This window comes from Natrix helvetica (genome assembly GCF_964273705.1).
Source record: "Natrix helvetica genome assembly, chromosome: 5".
Taxonomy (NCBI): domain Eukaryota; kingdom Metazoa; phylum Chordata; class Lepidosauria; order Squamata; family Natricidae; genus Natrix; species Natrix helvetica.
In genome coordinates, this window is record NC_138551.1 from 147,504,994 (window position 1) to 147,532,609 (window position 27,616).

The 27,616-nt window shown below is 46.3% G+C and overlaps 2 protein-coding genes across 2 annotated transcripts in view; one reads left to right on the forward strand and one right to left on the reverse strand.

Annotated features, from left to right (window-relative positions):
* CA6 (carbonic anhydrase 6) overlaps positions 1-27,616 on the reverse strand; it is a 261,946-nt gene that overhangs the window by 41,546 nt on the left and 192,784 nt on the right. The window lies entirely within an intron of this gene.
* On the forward strand, positions 573-26,640 carry ENO1 (enolase 1). Its single transcript, XM_081955015.1, has 12 exons — positions 573-731; positions 6,066-6,159; positions 6,313-6,408; positions 8,784-8,842; positions 10,723-10,792; positions 14,065-14,198; positions 17,988-18,210; positions 20,999-21,196; positions 23,451-23,652; positions 24,521-24,629; positions 25,116-25,174; positions 26,082-26,640. Exons 2-12 carry the CDS (start codon positions 6,075-6,077, stop codon positions 26,149-26,151), a joined length of 1,305 nt encoding a protein of 434 aa, XP_081811141.1. The 5' UTR covers positions 573-731; positions 6,066-6,074; the 3' UTR covers positions 26,152-26,640.

Sequence of the window (27,616 nt, forward strand, 5' to 3'; positions counted from 1 at the left end):
AATAAGAACCAAATTAATTATAAAAAGTTTAATAATCATTAAGATTTTTATAATCTTATCCAATAATCCAAATCTTAATAATCACATTAATAAACTGGGGGGGGGGGGGTTGGACTAGATGACCTACAAGGTCCTTCCCAACTCTGTTAATTTCTTATTTATATAAAGTTTTAACGCTCCATCCATTGCACCGTTTGCAAAACAGCTCCATTTTGGAGCTGCAAATCTTAAAAAATAATTATTCCTGTGCAAGAGAATTATTCCAGTTTTCAAAGCTACCCAATACACAGCCTTGGAGAAAATAGAAATAAAAAATTAAACTGCAATTTTCCCTCCGCTTTACAAAATGGGTTTCCCCCGCCTCTCGCTAAAGACATTAAAAAGGGAAACTAAACTGAAATAGGCCCGCCCACGCGACTGCGTAAAGGAGAAAAGGTGCCCGAGCACGTAGCGCACGCGCCAAGAGGCTGAGCCTGGCGAGAGGCCCGACGACCAATCGGCGGGCAGCAGGGCGGCGCGACCGGCCAATGAGAAGCCGCAACGAGGCCATCTCATCTGCATGAACCGGGCTATAGTTTAGTGCGCGCCGGCCGCGTCTTCCTCAGTTGCCCGGGCTGCGCGAGACGAGCAACGTTACAGTGATTTAATTTTTCTTTAAAAAAAAACCCAAAACCACTATTATTACAATTTATTTCCTTAGGTATTGCTGCAGCGCGAGAGCTTAGCCTAAGGTAAGTTGGAAAAGCGTTTGCTTTGGAGGAATATTTTGCAGCAACATTATATGCATCTCTCTTACCCATTTTCTTGTGGTTCAAGACGTTTTGAAATTTCCTTTTTTTTTTTGCAAGGAAGAGGAAATAGATGCGCCTTGGGCGTCCCTTTTGCAAACATTTTCGAAGGTTTGCATTTTGCTAGCGTAAAAAAGGGACCCCACGGATTCCATTTCAAGCGTTTAATCGTGCATATTTTTTTTTTTACAAAACAGGCATTTATTTAATATTTTTATTTAAGGTATGGACCATATCCTTTCAAAAGATATGCATTTATTTAATATTTTTATTTTAAGATTTGCATCCTGCCCCCCCCCCCCGGGGAACTAGTTTCCTTAAGCGGGGGCTCCAAAGAAGCCCAACGTGGCGCCCTTTAGTTAACCCAGGACTACATGGCCTATGGTTCCCTTCCAGCTGATATAGGTAGGGGGGGGTTTATTAGTAGTCCCAACAGGTGTGGAGGGCAAGAGTGGAAAAACCTAGCCTAAAATCAAAGCAAGCTTGAAAAATAGTATTAAAAAAAGAAATTGAGCTTCCCCCCCCCTCCCATCTCTTGCAAAGAAATAGGATGCTGTAAGACTCAAGAAAAGGAAACTTTAAAAAAAGGATGCTTGAAATGTTTTTGATTTGTATCTTAGGTCCTGTGGCTTGCATGGCAGTCAAAGATGGATTAGTCCCTTCTTTTGTTCAGGAGGGGAGGGCTGCAGAGAGGGGTAAAATGGGGAGGGGCTGAGGGGTACCAAACCTGTTGTTCCTACTCCTATGTACAGAAAATCTGCAGCTTTTTTTTAAAATGGCTTTCCCCCCCTCTAACATACATGATGACTTAGCGAGCAGGATATTGTCTGGGTTAATTTACTTTATACACAATACGTATAACAATAATAATGCCATTTATGTATCCCTAGTAATACTCTTCCAACTTCTAACCATTCATGGTAGTCATTTATATGTATCTAACCATACGCATCATAGTACTTTCCCCCCCATTTCTAACCGTTACCTCTTGTTTTCTAATTTTGAATGAAAGAAAGCCCCCATGAAAAGGTGTTCCATAGCTGTAGAAAACCTGCATTTAAAAAAAATAAAATTGCCAAAAAAAGGGGGAACTCATTTCATTTGCTTTGCTGGCCTTGTGCAAATTTTATTTTATTTTCTATTTTCTTAAAACATTTAAGATCTAAGCCACAGGAGGAATCTGATCTTCAGAGGGAAAAGGATCTTCATTTTTTGGGGGTGGTGGGGCGGTGGAGGGGATGTGGGGTTCTGCAAAAGCCCCTGGGCATCATTTTCAGAAGCCACTTGCAATAGGCTGCCTTTGTAAAACGGATTGGCTGGTAGGTAGCCGAGATGCGGGCATCCTTCTTCGCAAGTGGACTGTGGGGTCCTCCTTTAATTGGGGGGGGACGACCACGTGCAGAGTCCCCGCTGCTCCTTTCTTAAGGCGGAGCTGGAGGCGGCCTGCCCTTCCATATTTCCATCTCTTTGAGGAGGACAAGCCGTGATTGACGGGAAGGACAGTTGCTGAGTAATGCAGAAAGTTGCAGCCACATGCTCAAAATATGCCCTTCCGTTCAGGCTTAGCCCACTCCTCCCTTTTTTTTGCAAAGTGCGAGTAGTTTTGTTCTTAGCCTCACAGCCGAAATTTCCCCATCCTGTGGAGAGGCTTAGTCACGTCCTCCCGACGGCGGTGACGTTTAATTGCCTGCCTTAGCTGGGTGCCTTAATCAGCCCTTTTAATTCTTTTGCACGCTCTTCTGCAATTGTTGACACAATGGGGCACACACCTTTGCTTTAAAGGCTTTGCAACGGGGGCCTTTCCAAATATTGAATGCGTGGGGGACTCTTCCCTCCACCTTCTGTTTGTGCTTGGCCCCAGTTGGTGACCTGCAGGGAAAGGGGACTCCAATACTTATAATTCCCAGCCAGCATCAGGTGTGGAAAAGAGGCTCTTGAATTCCTAGAGTTGGAAGTGCTTGTATCTTCTTGCAAAATTCAAATTTCTGCTTTTAATATGGAGAGAAAGGGAAGATTTGAGCGTTGGTTTAATGCAGGTTTCTCAAGTTGAGGAGTTTTAAGATAGGTGGACTTCAACTCCCAGAATTCCCCAGCCAGCCATGTTGGGGGATTCTGGGAGTTGAAGCCCACCTACCTTAAATCGGTCAGCTTGAGTCAGAAGTTGCTTTGAAAACAAGACGCAGGAAATTCTCCCCTTTAAAAAAAAGTGCAACAGGGGAGAAAGTAGTATAAATTCAGCCTGCAGCCAAGAGGCAGCATTTCTTGAGGAAGAAATCACCTTTCAGTAGAAAGTTAGCACCTCAGGGTTAAGGCTAATATTCTCCTGGGAAGCTGTGAAATATTACTTTTTAAAAGCTGCCTGGGTAATTTTATCCCTAGTGCAGCCCCAGATGGTCAGCTGGGGTGAAGGGAAGAGATCTCGCCAGCTTCACAAGTAGGTGTGGTGTCACAGCGTGGATTTCCATTTTAGAGTTTGGCGAACATCCCAAAATAGATCCCTGAGGCCTGGAGAAAAGAATTTAAATCGGTTGACGAGTGAAGGAAAAAAAACCAGCGGAGTACAGGAAGTTTTGGACTTAGTACCACAAATGAGTCCAAAATATATGTTGTTAAGCGAGACATTATTTAAGTGAAGTTTTGGGGCCCATTTTGCAACCTTTCTTGCTAGAGTTGTTAAGTGAATCACTACCGTTGTTAAGTGAGTTGTTAAGTGAATCTGGCTTGCCCATTGACTCTGGTTGCCAGGAAATCACAAAAGAGGATCACACATCATCCCGAGACACCAAAACCCTCCTAAATGTCAACTCATTTGCCAAGCATCCAAATTTTGATCGTATAACCATGGGAATGCTGCAACGGCCATAAGTGCGGAGAACGGTCATAAGTCTCATTTTCCATGCGGTTGTAACTTTGTTCACTAAGCGAATGGGTTGTACGTCGAGAACTACCTGCCCGGCATCGTAAGGAGGGAGAGATTCGATGGCTTAGCTCGCAAACCACAATTGCAGTCTGGATCCCATCAAAATCAGCTGTTCCATTTTTGATCTGTATTCCCGTTCCCATCATCGCCCTTCCAGAAGGGCTGGGGATGTTGGTAACTGTAGTCCAGCAGGTGGGAAGGCTTCGCTGGGAGGAAGTGATTTGGATTTTTATTTCTTGGTTCCGAGGAAAATCGGTGCCTTTAGGCTGGGAGGAGTGAAAGAAAAAAAAAGAAAGCAGGAAAATTTTTTCCCTCTGCCTTTTTTCCGTTTGCAGAAACTGAGTCATTCCGATTCTAGAACTCGTTTCCTGCAAGGTGTATTTTTTTTTTACAGTTACTTAAAACGCTGAGTCAGTTCGAGCAAAGACATTTGAGACAGACAGGCTCAGTTTTTCCAAGAGGCTCCCGTTTTAATTCATCCGCAGCCCGAAAGAGAGACGTGATATTTTATTTTATTATTTAAAAAAAGAAAGAAAATTCAATTTTCCCATGCGTGTTTTCAGGGCAGCAACAGTGCTTCATTTGAAGGTGACCTTAGCCAGATTGGCAAAGATTGGTGCGAGGGAGATAGCTTCCCTTCCGGTAAATAAAACCCCGGATTTTCCGTGTTTGGAGCTGTGAAATATATTCAGCGTCTGCAGGGCAAAAGCTGGAATTGCAGTGAATGTGATGATGAGTTGTTGTTTTTTTCCTCCCTCCTCCAGGCCATTTAAAGATTTTAGCTTGGGAATTGTATTCTTTTTATATTCTTTTTTTTTTTTTTGGTCTGCCTTCTTCAAATCTGACTCCGTTTATCTCCTTCCTTCTGTCGAAATATGAACAAAAAAAATGGGTTTATTTTCAGTCTGTCCTTCAGTGGGTCCAGAGGACACCAGCACAACCTATTTCCTGGCTAAACTGAAATATGCTTCAGATTGGCCATGATGCTGAACCTATGGCATTCGTGGCACACGGAGCCCTTTCTGCCGTCGCCCCAGCAAACTCCACCGCGCATGCGCGCACGCTTCCTGCCGCCCAGCTGATTTTCGGGTCTCTGCTGTGCATGCGTGGGGAGGGGGGGGAGGCACATGCAAAAGATGGGCACACATGCGTGGAGGGAATGGTGCAGCCTGTTTTTTGTCCCGGAGGCTTCAGGGAGGGCCCGCTAGGCCCAAAATGGGATACGGGGAGGGGGTCACGTGCACGGGTGCAGGAAGGTGAGGATGCACGAGGGGGAGGTCGCACACCCATGCGCAGGGGAGGGGTCGTGTGCGCATTGCATTATGGGGCATGCACACACGTGTGCTTTCGGCACGCAATGAAAAAGGTTAGCCCCCACGGATCGATGGGTTAGATGGGTGGGTTATCACCCCTGCGAACCCGTGCCGGCTGTGGATGATGGGAACTGTTCTTTTTTTTTAAAATAAATCAATTGATGTACTTGTTGGAAGGTTCTGCTCGCAAACCCCTAACAGAGTTGGAAGGGGACCGTGGAGGCCATCTAGTCCAGCCCATTCTGCTCACGCAGAAGACTACTAGGGATTCGAACCGCTGACCTTTCTGGATGTTCATAGGAGCAGCAGCGACTCTGGGGTGGCTCCCGTTTAGACGTCCTAAAACAAAACCTCCCAGTCCGTAAAAATGAAAATGTAATAGAACGTCAAGGTTTTGTTCAGGAGGCTGGATTTCCTATCCGGATTTATCCCACAAAAATAAATGCATATGGAAATCGAGAGGGAAGGAGGGAGGAGGTAGCTGGCTTAGCTCAAACATGGGGGCGGGGGGGGGGCAGTTTCTCTGCATTTTCATCACTGGTGGGAAAATGTTCATTTTAAGGGGAGCACATTGGTTTTGCAAGGAAAATGGCTGTGAGGCCATGGAGTTCTCGTGGCCCATCTGTGGAGGGAGAGTTTGGGTCTCAAGGACAGCCAAGAATAAGCAGACAAACCATTGCTTCTGCCAATATTTAATTTTAATGCTGGAGGAAGTCTGTCTGCATTTATATCTTGCATGAATGAAAATTTCTTTCTTCCTTCCTTCCTCTCCTTCCCTCCTCTCTCCTTCCTTCCTTCCACTTTCTCACTCTTTCGCGCTCCCTCTTTTTCTTTCTCTCTTTCCCTCCCTCTCCTCTCCTCTCCTCTCCCCTCCCCAAGTTTCTAGCCCTCTCTGTTTGCTGATTTGCCTTAGGAACCCCAAAATCTGTACTCGCTGGAAAAAGCTTTCTTCACAATCCTGGCTTCCCAGAATATATGGATATGTTGGGTTTTTTTGGGTGGAAGTCAAAATGTTTTTTTTTTCCCTTTTCCTTTCTCCTCCAGACCAACAACATGTCCATCCTTAAGATCCACGCCCGTGAAATCTTCGACTCCCGTGGGAATCCCACCGTTGAAGTAGACCTCTATACCAACAAAGGTTAGCTGCCTTGGAAGAACCTGGGACCCCCTTCCCCAAATATGTTCTTAAATCTTTTTTTTCCCCGCTCAAGAGGCTGGGAAAATGGATCGCCTGCCTTCCTTCAGCTCAACCAAAGGGGGTCTTCTTTTCTCTCTCCCCCCCCCCCCCCAGGTCTCTTCCGTGCTGCTGTTCCCAGCGGAGCTTCAACTGGTATCTACGAGGCCCTAGAACTCCGTGACAATGACAAGACTCGCTTCCTGGGCAAAGGTAACCTCTTCTGGCTAGTGGTGGCCACGTGGTTTTCACTTGAAAATTGTCCCTCTGCTTTACTTTGCTAGCAGTGCCCTTCAGAGGCCGTATTTTTTGCTCCATAAGACGCACTCTCGTTTTTGGCCTCCATGCACCCCGTTTTTGGCCTCTGCACTTTCTGTTTTCAGCCTCCACATGTCCCGTTCTCGGCCTCTGTGCTTTCTGTTTTCAGCCTCCTCGTGTCCCATTTTTAGCCTCCGTGCATCCCGTTTTTGGCCTCTGCGCGTTCTGTTTTCAGCCTCCACACTTCCCGTTTTTGGCCTCCGCGCATCCCTTTTTTGGCCTCTGCGCATCCCATTTTTGGCCTCTGCATTTTCTGTTTTCAGCCTCCTCGTGTCCCGTTTTCGGCCTCTGTGCATCCCATTTTCAGCCTCTGCACGTTCTGTTTTCAGCCTCCACATGTCCCGTTTTCGGCCTCTGTGCTTTCTGTTTTCAGCCTCCTCGTGTCCCATTTTTAGCCTCCGCGCATCCCGTTTTTGGCCTCTGCGCGTTCTGTTTTCAGCCTCCACACTTCACGTTTTTGGCCTCAGCGCATCCCGTTTTTGGCCTCTGCGCAGCCCGTTTTTGGCCTCTGCATTTTCTGTTTTCAGCCTCCTCGTGTCCCGTTTTCGGCCTCTGTGCATCCCATTTTCAGCCTCTGCACTTTCTGTTTTCAGCCTCCACATGTCCCGTTTTCGGCTTCTGTGCTTTCTGTTTTCAGCCTCCTCGTGTCCCATTTTTCGCCTCCGCGCATCCCGTTTTTGGCCTCTGCACGTTCTGTTTTCAGCCTCCACACGTCTCATTTTTGGCCTCACCGCATCCCGTTTTCGGCCTCTGCGCGTTCTGTTTTCAGCCTCCACACGTCTCGTTTTTAGCCTCCGCGCATCCCGTTTTCGGCCTCTGCACATTCTGTTTTCAGCCTCCTCGTGTCCCATTTTTGGCCTCTGTGCATCCCGTTTTCGGCCTCTGCACTTTCTGTTTTCAGCCTCCACACTTCCCGTTTTTGGCCTCCGCGCATCCCTGAATGCAACATTTTTGGCCTCCTGAATCCCGTCCCTTTTGCAAAATGGACATGCAGAGGGTTTGAGAAGCTTGCAAAGTGCTCCTGGAGGCTGGGGAGGGCAAAAAAGAGCAAAAACCGGGCCGTTTTTGCCCCCCTCCCAGCCCCTAGCAGCACTCTTAAGAGCCTCCCAAAGCTGTGCATGACCCCTTCATTTACCTCTTTGAAATCATGGTCCGTCTTATACTCCGGTGCGTCTTATAGTCCGAAAAATGCAGTACTCCGTGTCGTAACAAACAGGAAAAATATATATGGAGATTTCGTTCTGCTTAAGGGTTGCAAAGCTGAATTCAGAGTGTCATTTTATATCGGAATTAAACATCTCGTTCAATATAAAGCTTTGATTTTTTTTTTAGCCACTTGTTCCCTAGCGTTAAAAGCCCACAATCCAACTTTAGAGTTTGACCCCGTAACATCAACTAGAAACGTCACCGCAAGTTCAAAACCTCACCACGCAATTGCTAATGTTCACTGTCGCACAGCACAACACAGTTAGTCCATTTTCTTGCCCTGCAAAAAAAAAAGAAAAAAAAAAAAGATGGGCTCCGTAGGTGTGTTTTGCTTTAGAAAAAGCAGTTGTCAATTCTGTTTAGATTTGCCAAGTTCAAGAAAAGCTTGTGACTTAAATTGTGGCTTGCCACCTACGGTTGAAGGGCCTCGCAAGCCACGGTTTGGCTCGACGCCTGAAGAAACGGGAAGCCACGGTTTTAGAACGCGAGCCACTGTTTGATTTTTGTCAATGTCTGTGAGCGTGATTGAATTCGTTCACGTTCCCCAATTCAACGCTTATGTCGGATGGAACTGTTGTCAGATACACTCTCTCTGTCCCAGGGGTCTCTCTTTCTGTGCATTTCATGCGAGCCCCCTTTTTCTCTCCCTTCCACGCATGAAATGCTTCTTTCGTCCTCTTTTTTGTGAGCGTTCATTTTTTTCTTTCTTTCCTCTTCCATCTCTCCTCTTTCCTCCACAAACTTGGTGCCCCCCCAGGCGTCTCCAGAGCCGTTAAGTATGTTAATATGTTCCTGGCACCAGCGCTGTGCACCCAGGTAACCGATGCACACTGGTTGGGCTGCATGATTTGGGGGCTGACCTCCTTGCTTCTCCGCTCTCTGCAATGGTTGCGAAAAAAGGGGCCTTTTAACAACCAACCTGCACGCTTGGATCTCTTGCCTTGAGGACTAGGAGACTGAAATAATGATTGCCTGCCTGCCCAACTCGAGTTGTCCTTTACTAATGCCTGTTTTTCTTTGGGGAATTTTGGGGTTTAGTGATGGATCTTGATTGTTCCTTCCAGGTGTCTCAAAGGCTGTTGAGCATGTGAATAAAACTATCGCGCCTGCCCTGGTTAACAAGGTAGGCATGGTTCCCCCCTCCCCTTAACGCTAACCCTGTAGTGTAGGCTGAGCGCTGTGCAGCATGGGAAAATGTTTTTTTTAAATCCTTTGCACGGATGTGTTTCTAAGAACGCCTGAAGGAGCAGAGTGCTTGGTTTGGGGGTGGGAAGTGGGTTTGCTAAACAACGAGCCTCTTGCACGGTTTGGAAGGGGGCGATGTGGCTGAAATAGGATGCTGTTGGTTTTATGCTCAAAAGATTCTTAATACAGGCAGTCCTCGGATTGCAACAGTCCATTTAGTGACCTTTCAAAGTTACGACGGCACGGAACAAAGTGACTTAGGGCCGTTTTTCAAATATCCCCCCGTTTCCCCCGAAAATAAGACCTCTCCGGATAATAAGGCCAATCGGGCTTTTGAGCACATGCGCTAAAATAAACCCTCCCCCCAAAATAAGCCCTCCCTGAAAATATCGCAACGCAGCAGCAGCCATGAGGTGACCATGCTCGCCGCCTCCTGCACCTTGAAAATAATAAGACACCCCCGAAAATAAGGCCAAGGGCTTATTTTGGAGGTCAAAAGAAAACAAGACCCTGTCTTATTTTTGGGGAAATGTGGTAAGTTACCACTTTTGTAGCGACTCCATGATCTTGGGATCAAAATTCAGACAATTGGCAACTGGCTTATACTTAAGCTGTGTCCCAAGATCTCGTGATCCCCTTTTGCGACCTTCTGACGTGGCGGAAGGCCGATTCACTTTAACAACCGGGTTATTGACTTACCAACTTCACTTAACAACGGTGGCAAGAAAGGTGGTGAAATGGGGCAAAACTCACTGAACAAATGTCTTCTCTTAACATATAATTTGGGGCTCAATTATGGTCGTAAGTCGAGGACCAGCTGTGCAAAAAAAAATGTTTTTTTTTAAATATAAAAGAATTGTAGATTTTGCAGGCAAGCATCACGGGACCATTTCTCCCAGGACTGGATCATTTCCTCCTACAGGTAGTCCTCGAGTTAACGACCACAGTTGAGTTAAAAGTTCGAACTGTTAAGCCAGACAGTTGTTAAGTGAGTTTTGTCCCCATTTACGACCTTTGTTGAATTGCTGCAGTGGTTACATTAGCAATGTGGTGGTTAAATGAAGCTGGGTTCCCTGTTAACCCTAATCCTTATCAGAAGGTCGTAAAAGGGGGGATTGTATGAACCCCGGAACATGGCAACCGTCATAAATATGTGCCTGTTGTGGCCCGCCAGCAGAGCTGGTAGTAGATTCGGACAGTGAGGAGGTTGGGGAGGAACATGGGCCAGTCCTGCAGTCTGGGGAAGGCTCGGATGTGGGCTCTGTGTCGGAGGCAGAGAGGGGGCCAGAGCTGTATGCCAGTTATCAGCTGCCTTCGTAGTCAGACATCAGTAGGGCAGAAGAACAGCTGGAGCCTGTTCCCAGTGTGCGCATGCGCAGAGCTGCCAGACGAAGGGAGCAGTTAAAGAACGGTGTCGACATGGGAGTAAGGCCACAGCTGGGTGATGAATGGCCCGTCCCAGAGGAAATAAATGAGGAGCGAAAGGGGAATGGAGTTTGCAGGAGACCATTAGTTTGCTTCATTGGTTCGTGACTCTCTGAGGCTCCTTGCCAAGTTTTGCAGAGATCGACCACCTTGCTGTGGGGACTGGGGAATTCTGAGAGTTGAAGTCCACAAGTCTTAAAGTTGCCAAGGTCTGACGCCCCTATTTCAAGCTAAGGGTTCTTGGTTCATACAGTCTAATTCACAAGCTAGAATTAGAAGCCACAATGAAGCTGGGTGTGGGTGTGGAAGGAGGGAGGGAAACGATCACCCAGGACTGGAGATCATCAGCTAAACTACCATTGGTTTCTCCTCTTTCTCTTCCCCTCTCTGCAGAATGTAAACGTGGTGGAGCAGGAGAAGATTGACAAGCTGATGATTGACATGGATGGATCCGAGAACAAGTGTAAGTAGAAGAGGTGGAGGGAAATTAGTTTGAAAGTCTCTAATGATTCACTAGTGAGATGTAGTGGCTCTGGGGCTAAGATGCTGAGCTTGTTGATTAGAAAGGTTGGCGGTTCGAATCCCTAGCGCCGCATAATGGAGTGAGCTCCCGTTACTTGCCCCCAGCTCTGTCAACCTAGCAGTTCGAAAGCACGTAAAAAATGCAAGTAGAAAAAAATAGGGGCCACCTTTGGTGGGAAGGGAACAGCGTTCCGTGCGCCTTCGGCATTGAGTCATGCCAGCCACATGACCACAGAGACGTCTTCGGACAGCGCTGGCTCTTTGGCTTTGAAACGGAGGTGAGCACCGCCCCCTAGAGTCAAGAACAACTAGCACATATATGTGAGGGGAACCTTTACCATTTTAATGAAACACTTGTGTTTTCCTGCTCCCTGACAAAATTGTCAGCAAAGAAATAAGTTACTATTTGAAGCATTAAAAGGGTTAGCAATGAGAGAGGCTGGGATTTGTCACTCAAACCCCCTAGCTGCCCATCTTTGCTTTTAGTGGAAACTTGACTAGTTATCCTTTGGACTTAATTAGTCACTTATTAGTCAACGTCTGCGGAGATTCCCAGTCATTCTGGTCATGGTTGTCCAAAGGTGTTTTTTTTTTTTCAAGAGCTGGAGAAACTTGGATGAGAAGCGAAACGTCTTCAAAAGAAAAAGTCCAGTGGCCTCTTGAAAAAAAGCACCTGGATCAGGGATCAGCAACCGGAGGCTCTGGAGCTGCATGTGGCTTGCTCATCCCTCTGCTGTGGCTCCCTGTTGCCGGTTGGCTCCACAATTGATAGGGCTTTCGGTTAGGAGAGGTAGAGGAAAAAGGATGCCATGCTAGGAGGAGACTCTATGGTGGGGGAACCGGACTTCCGCTAGCTCCACAATTGATAGGGCTTTCGGTTAGGACAGGTAGAGGAAAACGGATGCCACGCTAGGAGGAGACTCTATGGTGGGGGAATGGGAGTTCCAATTGGCTCCACAATTGATAGGGCTTTCAGTTAGGAGAGGTAGAGGAAAACGGATGCCGTGCTAGGAGGAGACTCTATGGTGGGGGAACCAGACTTCCGGTCGGCTTCACAATTGATAGGGCTTTCGGTTAGGACAGGTAGAGGAAAATGGATGCCGTGCTAGGAGGAGACTCTATGGTGGGGGAACCAGACTTCCAGTCGGCTTCACAATTGATAGGGCTTTCGGTTAGGACAGGTAGAGGAAAATGGATGCCGTGCTAGGAGGAGACTCTATGGTGGGGGAACCAGACTTCCAGTCGGCTCCACAATTGAACTGGGGCGGGGCTTCCGGTTAGGACCTTTGTGGCTCTGAGTGTTTAAGGTTGCTGACCCCTCACCTGGATGACTGAGAATCTCCATAGATTATTTAGCTATGCATTCATGTAATGGGCACATATGAACGGATTTCCAGGGGGGAAAAAAATCTAAGACTACAAGGAACCATTTGCGCTTCACTTTTGAGATTCAACCGGGAAATGAGGAATTTCCTGACAGGGAGAACCATCAACCCGTGGAACAGAAGTTGCCTTCAGAAGTTGTGGGGGCTTCATCCCTGGAGGCTTTCAAGAAGCGATGGGACAGAAATGGCGTAGGGTCTCCTCGCGTGGCGGGTTTGGACTAGATGACCTCCAAGGTCCCTTCCAATTCTGTTAATCTGAGATGCAGGCAACACAGATTTCCACTGACAAGGGACACAGGGCAGAAAATATCCTGCAGTTTAGAAAGCTCCACACCCATTTGCACCACTCTGGTGGCCCCAAGGGCACAAGACAAACCTCCAAGGGGCCTCAACGACCCTCTAAAGAGGATGCAAAGGAGTATAAATCCTTCCATTCCCCCACCATCCAGTTAGAGCTGAAGAAGCTTCTGGGATGAGAAGGGAAACGTCTTCAAAGAAGAACAAGAAAGTCCCAAAACAAGAAAGGGCTCTTGAAAGAAATACTTTATTAATAATTATGAGTTGTAGGTAGCCCCGGGTTATCACCATCCATTTAATGGCTGCTTGAAGTTACAATGGGATTGAAAAAAAAAAGACTTACGACCAGTTTTCACATTTACGACTGCTGTAGCATCCCTGTGGTCAGGTGATCTTAGTTTGGAATCTCCCCAGCTGGCCAAGTCAATGGAGGAAGCTGGAGTCACTTAACAACAGCATGATTTGTTAAGCGCTCCACTTAACAGGAAACGGGGAACAAATTAACAACGTGCTTAGGAACTGAAATTTTTGTCTCCGTGGTGGTCGTAAGTCGAGTACTCCCTGAATGATTGTTAATTGAGGATTTAATTGGAGCCAAAGATGGGCCTGGCTACTTTTGAAAGAGAGAGCATAGCGCTAGAGATAGAAAAAGGGAAAATTATTCTAGCCCCCAAACAGCTTAATTCTGCTCATTTTAATTTTAAAACGAGCCACGGTGGCACAGTGGTCAGATGTAGTACTGCAGGCTACTTCTGCTGACTGTAGTTTTGGCAGTTTGAATCCCACTAGGCTCAAGATTGACTCAACCTTCCATCCTTCCGAGGTTGGTAAAATTGAGGACCCAAATTGTTGAGGGCCTTAGGCTGGCTCTGTAAACAGCTTAGAGAGGGCTATAAGGCACTGTGAAGCAGTATGTAAGTCTTAAGTACTCTTCCTTTCCTTTTCCTTCCTTCCTTCCCAGTGGATAGAATGCAGTATTGCAGGATAACTTTGCCCACTGCCAGCAGTTCGATCCTGACTGACTGGCTTAAGACCGACTCAGCCTTCTTTCTTCCGACGTCGGTAAAATGAGGACCCAGATTGTAGGGGGCAAGAGGCTGACTCTGTAAACCACTTAGAGAGGGCTGTAAAAGCACTGGTAAAGCGGTATACAAGTCTAAGTGCTATTGCAAAGGGAGGGAGGAAGGAAGGAAGGGGCCATAGTGGCAAAGTGGATAGAATGCAGTATTGCAGGCTAACTCTGCCCACTGCCATCAGTTCGATCCTGACCGACTAGCTCAAGATCGACTCAGCCTTCCGTCCTTCCGAGGTCAGGAAAATGAGGACCCAGATTGTTGGGGGGCAATAGGCTGACTCTGTAAAACGCTTAGAGAGGGCTGTAAAAGCATTGTAAAGCGGTATATAAGTCTTAAGTGCTGTTGCTAACCATGCCAGAGGCGAAAAATAATTCGAGAGGCAGCAACCTGTGCGAGAGGAGTGGTTGCCAACAAATAATATTCCTCTTTTGTTTTTGTTTCGTTCTTTACGGCAGCTAAATTTGGAGCAAACGCTATCCTGGGTGTCTCCCTTGCGGTGTGCAAAGCTGGTGCGGCGGAGAAGGAAGTGCCCCTGTATCGCCACATCGCCGATCTTGCCGGGAATAAAGAGGTGGTTTTGCCAGTGCCGGTAAGTTTATTTTGCCGTGCCGTTGTGGAAAGGCCAACACTGGGCCGGAAATCTTTTTTGAGCGTGAATGGCAGGAATTGACTGTTCATCCCTCATGAAGGATTTTATTCTCTCTTGGTCCCTTGTGGGAGGTCTCCCCCACCCTCTTTTTTTAGGCTGTAGAATGGGGGGGTTGTGTTGATGTTTCATTTTTTAAAAACAAATTCCGCAGCTGCCTTGAATTCTCCTTGAAGATGCTTCGCTTCTCATCCGAGAAGATTCTTCCGTTCTTTTTTTTTTGGAAGAGTTTTTTATTTTCTATTTTCTCTTACATACAATTATAGTTATACATTTGCATAGTTCTTCTTTACATTTGTCATTCTTATACATTTGTTATTCTATTTAAAAGGGTACAATATACATTTTGGGTTGCTTTATTTACCATCCCCTCTGCCTGTTTTAACACCTCTTTATTTTTCCCTTTCTTTTCTTCCTCCCTCCCTTCTCTACTTCCTTCCTTCCTCCCCTCCTTCCCTTTCCTTCTTCCCTTACCTCTCCCCTACTCCTACTCTTCCTACCCTCCTTCCCTCCATTTCACCCTCCTCTCCTTCCCTCTTTCTTCCCTCCTCTTCCTCTCCTCCTCTCTCCCTTTATCTGTTATAGGCGTGTCTTTCCAATCTCAATTTCTGTTTTCTTGGGATGGTATAATCCCAGTTTAATATAATTTCTTATTCCCTTCCCTTCCCTTATCTATCCTAACTATGTTTTTCCCCATTTAATACAATACAATACAATAGCAGAGTTGGAAGGGACCTTGGAGGTCTTCTAGTCCAACCCCCTGCTCAGGCAGGAGACCCTATACCGTTTCAGACAAATGGCTATCCAACATCTTCTTAAAGACTTCCAGTGTTGGGGCATTCACAACTTCTGGAGACAACTTCTGTTCCACTGATGAATTGTTCTAACTGTCAGGAAGTTTCTCCTCAGTTCTAAATTGCTTCTCTCCTTGATTAGTTTCCACCCATTGCTTCTTGTTCTACCCTCAGGTGCCCTGGAGAATAGTTTGACTCCCTCTTCTTTGGGGCAACCCCTGAGATATTGGAAGACTGCTATCATGTCTCCCCTAGTCCTTCTTTTCATGTACAGTTCCTGCAACCGTCCTTCATATTTTAGTCTCCAGTCCCCTAATCATCTTTGTTGCTCTTCTCTGCACTCTTTCTAGAGTCTCCACATCTTTTCTACATCGTGGCGACCAGAACAGGATGCCGTATTCCAAGTGTGGCCTTACCAAGGCCTTATAAAGTGGTATTAACCCTTCACGTGATCTTGATTCTATCCCTCTGTTGATGCAGCCTAGAACTGTGTTGGCTTTTTTGGCAGCTGCTGCACACGGCTGGCTCCTATTTCAATGGTTGTCCACTAGGACTCCAAGATCCCTTTCACAGTTACTACTACTGAGTAAGGTACCACCTATACTGTACCTGTGCATTCCATTTTTGTTGCCTAAATGTAGAACCTTACTCTTTTCACCCTTGAATTTCATTTTATTAGATAGTGCCCAATGTTCAAGTTTGTCAAGATCCTTCTGTATCTTAAGCCTATCTTCTGGAGTGTTGGCTATTCCTGCCAGCTTGGTGTCATCTGTAAATCTGATGAGTTCCCCATTTATTCCCTCATCCAAATCATTGATGAAGATGTTGAAGAGTACTGGGCCCAAAACAGAGCCTTGGGGTACTCCACTGCATACTTCCCTCCATGTAGATGCAGTTCCATTGAGGACTACACGTTGAGTGTGGTTGGTCAGCTAGTTACAAATCCATCTGGTGGTGATGCTGTCCAACCCACATTCTTCTACTTTATCTAGTAGTAGGTTATGGTCTGCCTTATCAAAAGCCTTACTGAAGTCCAAGTAAACTATATCAACGGTATTCCTCTGGTCCACTAATTTTGTCACTTTGTCAATTTATATCTCACTCTTGATTATATACTTGTATATTTAGTACTTCCTTTCTGATTAGTATTTTCTAAGGGGAAAGATACAGAACCCAGACGGTACGCTATTAAGTGGGACAGGGCAGCGGGGAGAGGGGGAAAATACAAAAGCTTCTGTTCTGAGTGAATGGCGGGGAATGGAACAATAAACCCTTCCGTTCTCCACCACTCAGAACGGAAGAAGCTTCTCCGAGGGATAGCGAAATGTCTTCAAGGAAAAAGAAAGTCCAGTTGCCTCTTGAAAAAGCACTTTTGGATCTGGGGTTGGTTTTTTTGTTCGTTTTTGCATCAAAGTTCTGACTGGTGGCGATTGGAAGGATTTATATTCCATTCCTCCCCGCCGTTCAGTCAGAACGGAAGAAGCTCCTCGGATGAGAAGCGAAATGTCTTCAAGGAAAAAGCAGTGGGTCTCTTGAAAAAGCACCTTGACCTGGATGTCTGAGAATCCTCACAACCCTTCAGTTCCTTTTCCATGTGCAACGCACCACGTTTAAAAGTTGGGCATGTGAAATGTGATTCCCAGATACTGGCATTGTCCCATTATTTTATTTGATTTGTTTTATGACGTTCGTGTTTTGGTGTGCCGGTAAGGGCTTGTCTCCTAAACCGTCCTTGAACCTGGCAATTGCGGTCCTTGATCAGGAAGGTCGTAAAGCAAGTCGCCCTCGTGACCAGCCCATTTGTACAACCTTCACTTTGTGGGGGGCTGTGAGTTCGATCCTAGGCAGAGAGGGAGATGTTTCTCTCTCTGTGGGCGCACTTGAGAATATAGCTTCGGAACAAAACTCCGCATTGCAGACAGGAAGGGCATCCGGCCATTAAACACTCCATTCAGTTGCCCAGATTCCAACCCGCAGGGGATTATGGGAGATGAGGATTAAGGGAACCGGTTGGAAATTGGGGAATCCTTGTAAACCTCTGGGAATGGAAATGGTGCTCTACAACAGGGGTCACCAACCGTGAAAAAATTTTGGGGGTCCGCAGAAAAATGATTTGCATTTTTCGCACTAAATCAGGGGTCCTCAAACTACGGCCCCTGGGACGGATACGTGCAATGAAGGCTTGTGTTGCTGCAGAGAGTCTCCCCCTTCGGGGTCTTTTTGTGAGGGTCGGAGGGGGGCAGAAATTCCGACTTGGGGTCTGCTTCAGCCTCCTGGTGGGGGGCTTTGGGCGAAGGCTGGAGGGAAGAGCCGCTGGTGGAGAAGAGCCAGGGGGCCTCATTCCAGTGGGGCTGCATCACGGCCTGGAACTGGCTGACCATCTCAGCCCACTGAGCCTCCAGGCGCCGGTCCCTGGCCTTGCGCTCCCGCAGGTCTTCCCTCTGCTTGGAAAGCCTATGCTCCTAGTCCTCAGTGAGGTGCTTCTGGTGAGTCTCCTTCTCGGCCAGATCCAGTTTGAACTGAGCTGTTTTGCCAACTCTTTCTCCTGGGGGCTGCTTAGCTCCAGCCACTGCTTCCTGTTGGGGCCCTTAGGAGCCCAGGTGGGCAGGTGAGGAGTGGCGAGTAGAGGATGGCAAGGCGCCCCTCGATGTGAGTGACATTGGGTTGGCCATGCCCACCCAGTCACATGGCCACCTAGCCACGCCCACCCAGCTGATCATTAGGCAGATCATATCAGTGGTCGGTGGGATTTAAAATTATGAATTTAGTGGTCCCTGAAAGGTTGGTGAGCTCTGCTCTACGGTGTGTCATCCTTGGGAGACAGTTTAGACAAGATTGTTGGGAGTGTTAAGGACTAGGAGCATGAATTGGTTTTTACGCTGTTTCTCTCTGGTTTGTGGGTGAAACCACTTTTGTGGGGTCCTTGATGTCTCTGAAGGCTTTCAACGTGATCAACGGTGGTTCTCATGCTGGGAACAAGCTGGCCATGCAGGAGTTTATGATTCTTCCTGTCGGGGCAGAAAGCTTCAAGGAAGCCATGCGGATCGGGGCGGAAGTGTACCACAATCTGAAGAACGTCATCAAGGAGAAGTACGGCAAGGATGCCACCAACGTGGGTGACGAAGGAGGCTTTGCCCCCAACATCCTGGAGAACAAGGAAGGTAAAGTCGGCTTTGCAGGGATGGTTTAAAGCAGGGGTGTCCAAATTTGGGAACTTTAAGACTTGTGGACTTCAACTCCCAGAATTCCCCAGCCAGCATGGCTGGCTGGGGAATTCTCAGAGTTGAAGTCCACAAGTCTTAAAGTTCCCAAGTTTGGACACCCCTGGTTTAAAGTTTAAGCCAGTGCTTCTCAAAAATTAGTAAGTGGACTTCAACTCCCAGAATTCCCCCATTCAGCATGAATGGACTTCAACTCCCAGGATTCTGTTAGCGCCCGCATGAATGGATGTCACTTCCATAATTCCCCAGCCAGCATGGGTGGACTTCACACCCAGAATCCACTAAGCAGCATGAATGGACTTCAACTCCCAGAATTCCCCCAGCCAGCATGAATGCACTTCAACTCCCAGGATTCTGTTAGCGCCCGCATGAATGGATGTCACTTCCATAATTCCCCAGCCAGCATGGGTGGACTTCACACCCAGAATCCACTAAGCCAGGGGTGTCCAAACTTGGGGACTATAAGACTTGTGGACTTCAACTCCCAGAATTCCCCAGCCAGCATAGCCCAAACTTGGAAACTTTTCAACTTCCATGCTGGCTGGGGAATTCTGGGAGTTGAAGTCCACAAGTCGTTCCCACGTTTGGACACCCCTGCACTAAGCAGCATGAATGGACTTCCAGAATTCCCCCAGTCAGCATGAATGGACTTCAACTCCCAGGATTCTGTTAGCGCCCGCATGAATGGATGTCACTTCCATAATTCCCCAGCCAGCATGGGTGGACTTCACACCCAGAATCCACTAAGCCAGGGGTGTCCAAACTTGGGAACTATAAGACTTGTGGACTTAACTCCCAGAATTCCCCAGCCAGCATAGTCCAAACTTGGAAACTTTTCAAGTTCCATGCTGGCTGGGGAATTCTGGGAGTTGAAGTCCACAAGTCGTTCCCAAGTTTGGACACCCCTGCACTAAGCAGCATGAATGGACTTCAACTCCCAGAATTCCCCCAGCCAGCATGAATGGACTTCCAACTTCCAGGATTTCCCCACCAGCATGAGTGGACTTCAACGTCCCAGGATTTATAATACAATTTAGTTTCAATTATAAATTTAAAAGAGAATTTATTTCTCATGCTTGGTGGGGAATTCTGGGAATTGAAGTCCACCTCTTTTCAAACATAGCAAAATTTGAGAAAGACCAGGGTTAAGCTGAGAATTTGGTCAGGAGACAGGAATAGATACAAACGGGTATGATCCAAAGCCTAATGGAGGGTTGGTTTGGCCCCTTCCTGGAGTGATCTAGTTTTGGGAAACTGATTTCGTAGAACCGAGAAACCTTCCCAGATTATTAAGAATTGAATGGAGGTTTTTTCCCTTTTAAAAAAAAAAGCATATGAAGAATTTTCAGGTCATAAAAGTTCATTCAAAGGAACTTTTCAGTTTCATTCATGAATTTTTATTCCATTCAGTTCAAAGTTGATTTATTTTTATTTTTTCTTCCATAGCAAAAAAGTGAAGGAACATAAAAGTTTTCTACATTTTCAAAAAAAAAAAACCTTTGTTTTTGAACTGGTCAAATTCACCCTGTTTGTAAATTCCGACATTTTTACAATCCTTTCCTCCACTCTGAAATTACATTACGGATAAGTCCACGACTTAGAAGGTCCCATTCAGTGACCTTTCAAAGTTACAACAGCACTAGAAAAAGTGACTTATGGCCATTTCACAGCATCCTCACGATCACAAGATCAACATTCGTACACTTAGCAGCTGACTCGCATTTATGACGGTGGCAGTGTCCCGGAGAGTCGTGTGATCCTTTTTTGCGACCTACTGACAGGCCAAGACAAAGGGCAAGCCAGATTCGTTTAACGATGGCGTTGCTAACCTAAGAACTGCAGTGATTTACTTAACCGCTGTGGCAAGAAAGGTCGTAACATGGGGCAAAGCTCACTTTACAAATGCCTTGCTTAGCAGCGGGAATTTTGGGCTCAATTGTTGTAAGCTGAGAACTACCGTTATTCATCCATCGCTGGATTTGGATTTCTGGATTCAACTCCTATCCTAATCGATGCTCAGGGGACAAAATTCTTGGCGTCTCTTTTGAGAATCCCATAGCAATATTACTTAACACTTATATACCGCTTCATAGTGCCTTTACAGCTCTCTCTAAGCCAGGGGTGTCCAAACTTGGGAACTTTAAGACTTGTGGACTTCAACTCCCAGAATTCCCCAGCCAGCATGGCTGGCTGGCTGGGGAATTCTGGGAGTTGAAGTTCACAAGTCTTAAAAGTTCCCAAGTTTGGACACCCCTGCTCTAAGCGGTTTACAGAGTCAGCCTTTTGCCCCCCAACCATCTGGCTCCTCGTTTTACCCACCTCGGAAGGACGGAAGGCTGAGTCAATCTTGAGCCGGGTGAGATTTGAACTGCTAGCAGTGGGCAGAGTTAGCCTGTAATACTGCATTCTAACCACTGGGAGGGAGGAAGGAAGGAAGATGGCAATAGCCTTTAGACTTATATACTGCTTTCTAGAGCTTTATATCCCTCTCTAAGTGGGTTACAGAGTCAGCCCTATTGCCCCCAACAATCTGAGCCCTCATTTTACCCACCTTGGAAGGACAGAAGGCTTGAGCCTGGTGAGATTCGAACTGCCAAAACTGCAGGCATGCCCATTTGTGGTTGTGTGTGTCCTTAGGAAAGCGGACAAACCGTGATTGTTTTTTGCTTAATTGCTTGTTAATTGGCCTTTTGCTCAGCGGCTCTGCTGGTGTATTTTATTTTTCTAGCTCTGGAGCTGCTGAAGAATGCCATCAGCAAAGCCGGTTACACAGATAAGATTGTCATTGGAATGGACGTGGCAGCTTCTGAATTTTACCGCGATGGGAAGTATGATCTGGACTTCAAATCCCCAGATGACCCTAGCCGATACATCTCCCCCGATCAGCTGGCTGACCTGTACAAGAGCTTTGTCAAAAACTACCCAGGTGTGTATGGGGTGTGGCACCCTTCCCCCATTAAGGGCACCGCAAAAGAAGTCACTCTTTTTCGGGAGTGACTTTCTTTGGTGTGCAGAAGCAATCTTTTGAACTAAAGGACTGTCCTTTATAATAAAGCAGGGGTGTCCAAACTTGGGAACTTTAAGACTTGTGGACTTCAACTCTGAGAATTCCCCAGCCAGCCATGCTGGCTGGGGAATTCTGGGAGTTGAAGTCCACAAGTCTTAAAGTTCCCAAGTTTGGACACCCCTGTAATAAAGCATGTATAAGGGGGACGTGGTGGCTCAGGGGCTAAGACGCTGAGCTTGTCGATCAGAAAAGTCGGCAATTCAGCGGTTCGAATCCCTAGTGCCACTTAATGGAGTGAGCTCCCGTGACTTGTGCCAGCTTCTGCCAACCTAGCAGTTCGAAAGTATGTAAAAAATGCAAGTAGAAAAAATAGGGACCACCTTTGGTGGGAAGGGAACAGCGTTCCGTGCTCCTTCAGCGTTGAGTCATGCCGGCCACATGACCACGGAGACGTCTTCGGACAGCGCTGGCTCTTCGGCTTTGAAACGGAGATGAGCACCGCCCCCTAGAGTCGGGAACGACTAGCGCGTATGTGGGAGGGAAACCTTTATCTTTATCTTTATAACAAAAATCGGCTTTTTCTAAAGCAAAATATTAAATGCCAGGGAGGAAGATAATCATATTGCTTTGGTTTAATGTTTGGGTTGTAATTAGCGCAGAATTGCAGAATTTGTGTGTGGTCGGTCAGCTTCAGACTTGAAATAATAAATGCTTAAAATTTTAAAGGACCAGGGACCAAGCAAATTAACTAGCTGGGCAAATTGAAAAAAAAGAGAGTAAAATTGAAAGAGTAGAATATAATTCTTTATTGGCCAAGTGTGACACACGAATAATTTGTCTCCGGTGCTTAAGCTGTTACAAGTGATAAAATCTTGATCATAATCATAAATGCAATACTAAATGGTAAGATATAAACTCGGCAATAGTCATAGGATACTAAAGAAGCAAACAGCATAAATCATAATACAGTACTAAATGGGAGTGGTGCGGTGGCCTCACAATCAGAAGGCTGTGAATTCGAATCCTAGGTAGAGGCAGATATTTCTCTCTCTGGGCACAATGAGAATGCATTTGCTGAATGTAACTCCGCATTGGCGACAGGCAGGGGCATCCGGCCATGAAAACATTCCGCTAGCTCCATTCAGTTGCCAAGACTCCACCCCACAAGGGATTACGGGGTTGTTAAAATAAGATCATGATAAATCATAATAGGATACCAAAGGATGAAGCTAGTTCTACCCAAAAAACAGGAGTTGTGCCCAGAATTGTTTAGATAAGAGGGGGGCAGCCACACTAATTGAGTAAGAATAATAATTGATTTCATTCCCTTGCTGTTGCAAATGACGTGGGTGAGAAAATTCAGTTAGGAGGTCTAAAGGTTGCAAAGTCCCTTGTGTTTATTTGCACTTCCAGCAAGTCGGATACTTATCCGGCTACATTTTGGCCAATCTCATTGGTGGTAAATGCCAGCGATAAAACATTTTATACACGTTTTCTTTGAGTGCTGCTGATCGTGTTAGTTTATAATTTGTGTTCCAAATTCTTTCCCAATCCACTAGATCTATATTATGTCCCCAAATGTTTGCCCTACGTTATCATGCAACCTTTAACTACTATTTCTTCTAATGTTACTTCTAATAAATATTTGTAGATTTTCGGTATGAATTTATTTTCCGGGCCAATTAAAATTCTTATCTATCTGTTGTAATTCTGTGTATATTCCACATTCTTTTACATCTTGTTTGTATTTCGATTGTGACTCAAGGTACGGCCACCAATCTATAGTTATATTTTGCTCCTTTAATTCCTGATTTGTTTTCAAATTTCCCTGAATGTCTAAAAATTTCACTGTATCTAACCATTTTCGATAGATCTAGTGCAGGGGTGTCCAAACTTGGCAACTTTAAGACTTGTGGACTTCAACTCCCAGAATTCCCCATTCTGGGAGTTGAAGTCCACAAGTCTTAAAGTTGCCAAGTTTGGACACCCCTGATCTAGTGTATTGGGATGTGTCATGGCTTCCATAGTCCCTGGGTCGTGGTGAGCCTGGTGGTTCTACCGCTCGCCTCAGTAGTTGCTGCCGTTTTCTGTAAAATGGGATTAAGCAAGCGCAGTGAAAAGATGGCCAATCAGCTCCATCAAAAAAGATCCGTCTCTTCTCCGTCCTTCTCAGTGGTTTCCATCGAGGATCCCTTCGACCAGGACGATTGGCCAGCCTGGAAGAAGTTCACGGCCGAGGCCGGGATTCAGGTGGTGGGCGACGATCTGACGGTGACCAACCCCAAACGCATCAGCAAAGCTGTGCAGGAGAAGTCGTGTAATTGTCTCCTTCTCAAAGTCAACCAGATCGGCTCCGTCACCGAGTCGCTGCAGGCGTAAGTCTTCTGTCCTGAGGGAAGCGGGGAGGCAGAGGCGGGATCTTGCAAATCTCGAGAGATCTCAGGGGAAAGGGGTTCATAATTGACAACGCAGGCGGTCCTCGACTTACAGCCGCTTGTTTAGTGACCAAGGCAGGGGTGTCAAACTCGATTTCATTGAGGGCTGCATCATGGTTGGTTTTTACCTCACGGGGGGGGGGGGACTGGACAGGATGGGCGTGGCCAGGTTGACGTCACTCTTGGGGGGGCGCCTGTGGTGGCCCGAGTGCATCTGCCAGCGGAAACGGGCACCTGATCTCCGTTTTCAGCTGGGACATCTTCCTGTAACCCTCTGCCAGCGTAAAATGGGACAAAATTCGCTTACCAAACATCTGGGAGATTTTGGGCTCAATTGCGGTTGTAAGTTGAGGACTACCTGTACTAGCTTCTGCATCTTTGGGTTTACAAGTTGCCCTCAACTTACGGCCATGATTGGGATCAGAATTTCCGTTGCTAAGCAAGGCAGTTGTTAAATGAGATACGCCTGATTTTAAACCGTGGCCCTTTTGGCCATGAATCAAGCAAGCCCCTGCAGTTGTTAAGTGGGTCAGACCGTCGTTAAAACGAATCCCGCTTTCGCCCGTTGACTTTGCTTATGGGACGCTGGCTGGGAAGAAGATTGCAAGCGCTGTTGTAACTTGAACAGTCGCTGTGGGTTGTAAGTTGAGGACTACCTGAATTTTTAAAAAAAGACCCAAGAGGAGAAAGAGGACGAAATAGCATCGAATTCAAATTCAGGGAAAAATAACCAGTCTCTGGTTGGATCTTCGCTTCCTGGTTTGAAAATCACCCTGTGGCCTCCTTTCTCTTTCTTTTTTCTTTTTAGCTGCAAGCTGGCCCAGTCCAACGGATGGGGGGTGATGGTGAGCCATCGTTCTGGAGAGACAGAAGATACCTTCATTGCTGACTTAGTGGTTGGTCTGTGCACCGGACAGGTGAGGCTTTACCTGCCCCAAAGGTTGCTGGAAGGATGTTGGGATCGTGCATAGGCCTAAAGGTTGCACGGAGAGAGGAAGAGCTGGAGGGAAATACCGGAAGGAACTTGAGAGGCCGGGCAGTATTGTTTCATGTGACCAATCGTGGTTTGCGAAACAAGCTGCGATGTGGGTTGCTTGTGTGATGGACTGGGGTGTCCTGCAGCATTGAACGGCAGCCATTTTAAAGATGCGCGGACTTCAAATCCCAGAATTCCCCCAGCCAGCATAGCTGGCTGGGGGGATTCTGGGAGTTGAAGTCCAGCCTTCAAAATGGCTGCCGACAAGAAACGTTGGTGTATTATTATGAGAATGAAGAGTTCTGTGGCTTGTTGGAGAAACTGGTTAGATCTTGGCTAAGTGGTCTTTTTTGTGAAAATGACGCCGTTACTTGCGAGTTCTCGGTTCCTGCAGCTTAATATTCCTGGGTTAATTTTCTTTTCGCAGATTAAGACGGGTGCTCCTTGCCGATCCGAACGTCTAGCTAAATACAACCAACTTCTAAGGTAAAAGTTCTTTTTAATGGATAGATTTCTTTGGGGTCAAAAAGGCAGCATCTTCTCTCTCATCTATGATCTGTGGCCGTAGTAAAGACCCAATTGTTTTGTTGAATTGTTCTCTAAATTCCACGATCCCTGTAAGATTGCAAAGTTCTGTTTTATGCATCAAGAGCTCTAGCAGAAGAAAAAATTGTTTTCATTTAAATATTCAACAAAATACAGAAGAATAAAGAATTCAAAAGAAGACAAAATTAAAAAAGAAAACGGAACTGGTTTTTTCCCCATCGAATAAATTTATTTTTATTTAAATATTCAACAAAATACAGAAGAATAAAGAATTCAAAAGAAGACAAAATTGAAAAAGAAAACGGAACTGTTTTTCTTTCCATCGAGTGATATTTGTTTCTTTTCTGCCTTTGATCTTCATTGTCATGGTTCTATAATTTTAAAATGGTGAAACCTAATTTAATTCGAGTGTTAAATGTTTATACAAGTTCTCTTATTTATCAGTTGTAGTCAATTGTCCCCTGCCAGAGCCCATCTTTTGAGGGAGATGTGTAGTTTAGAAATATGAAACATAAATAAATAGAAATTATTTCCCGTTTTAATTTTTCCCCTTCCTGAATTTAGGCAGGCTAATAAGAATAGGAGTCCTAACCATTCTGCAGGAAGTGACGTAATGCTGGGGAATTCTGGGAGTTGAAGTCCGCCTAGTTTAAACTAGCCAAGGTGGAGAAACATTGCTAAATTTGCTGAGCAAATGCGGCAAGGAAGGTCGTAAAAACGAGGCGGGGATTCACTGTCTGGCTGAGCAGCAGAGATATTGGGGCTCCGTTGTGGTCGTACGCCGAGGACTTTGTGCATTTTCTGCTGAGTTTTCAAAACATTTTTCTTGTTGTTTTTCCTCCTTTAGAATTGAAGAGGAGCTTGGGAGCAAGGCTCGTTTTGCCGGCCGGAATTTCAGGAACCCCCGAGTCAACTAAAGAAAAAACGAGGCTGTCCCAGGATGAGGCTCATTAGGAGGAATACCTTTAGTCCCCTCTCCCTTTTATTAGCGCCCGCGTTCGTAGCAAAGGAAGGGCAGCTGACGGAAATGGTTCGGTGTTTGCAATCCTGTAATTCTTCTCTCCCTCCCCATGCCTCAAGGCAGGACGGTTCGCTCGTCATTTCAGGTTCGCTCGTCATTTCATCGCTGGGACCTGGGAATAGAGACATCCCCCCCCTTTCCGAATTATACTGTAAACCATTTTTTTTTTGCTGCCTTTGCTTGAGATGCCGAGTCGTTTTTTTTCTTTTTCTCACTTTGCTGCTCTCCTCTTATCCTCAATTCCTTATCCCCCCCCCCACTCCTCTTTAGTGTATGAAAAAGATTTGCAAGCCATCTGAGCTACCTGTTCACACACAGAAAAAAAACAAAAACCACCACCCCCAGAAATTATCTTGTGAGGCAAATAAAAAAACACAGAAACGCTTGTGTTTTGTTGGTGTGTTCTTCCTTGAGGGGGTGGGGGGTGTTGAGATGAGGAAAAGAAGGTGGAACCCGCGCCTTCGTTTTGGAAGTTAAAATGAGGGTGGCGGGGAAAATAAATGAGCCAGTTGCATTTGAGGCTGGTATGTAGTCGCGGTGAACCGAGAAATGAAAATTTGTTGTTGCGAAGTTGTGTCCGACACATCGCAGTTCCATGGACAACGTTCCTCCAGGCCTTCCTGTCCTCTACCATCCTCTGGAGTCCATTGAAGCTCAGGCCAACTGCTTTGGTGACTCCATCCAGCCACCTCATTCTCTGTCATTCCCTTTTTTTTTTTGCCCTTCATCGTTCCCAGCATGAGGCTCTTCTCCAGGGAGTCCTTCTTCCTTCTCATTAGGTGGCCAAAGTACTTGAGTTTCCTCTTCAGGATCTGGCCTTCTAAAGAGCAGTCTGGGTTGATCTCCTCTAGGACTGACCGGTTGGATGGCCTTGCAGTCCAAGGGACTCAATGCAGGAGTTTTCTTCTCCAGCCCCAGAGTTCAAAGGCCTCCGTTCTTTGGCGCTCAGCCTCCCTTATGGTCCAACTTTCACAGCCATCCATTGCAACGGAATGAATGAATGAATAAATAAATGCAAAAGAGTTTGTGGCTCTGCAGTTTCCTGATAGCAAAGATGTGGGTTTGGTTTGCCCGGTTTTGATGAAAAAAGGAGGAGAAAGAGCTAACTTGTTTGACCCTTGTTAGGGAATGGTGGTTTGTCTGCAGGGTTGGTTTGTCAGTGGCATGGTTAACTGAAAATGGCAATTTGTAAGAAAGGATCAGCAAAGAAAAACCCTTGTGTGTCGTGCAGGTTTACCTTGGAGATGGAGTGTGTGGGCACTTGGCTGACCTTGCAATCTGCTGGACTACAGGCTCCATTATCCCCATAGGGATGATATAATCATCCATTGTCATTTTGGCTGTTTTTTTTCTGATAGGCT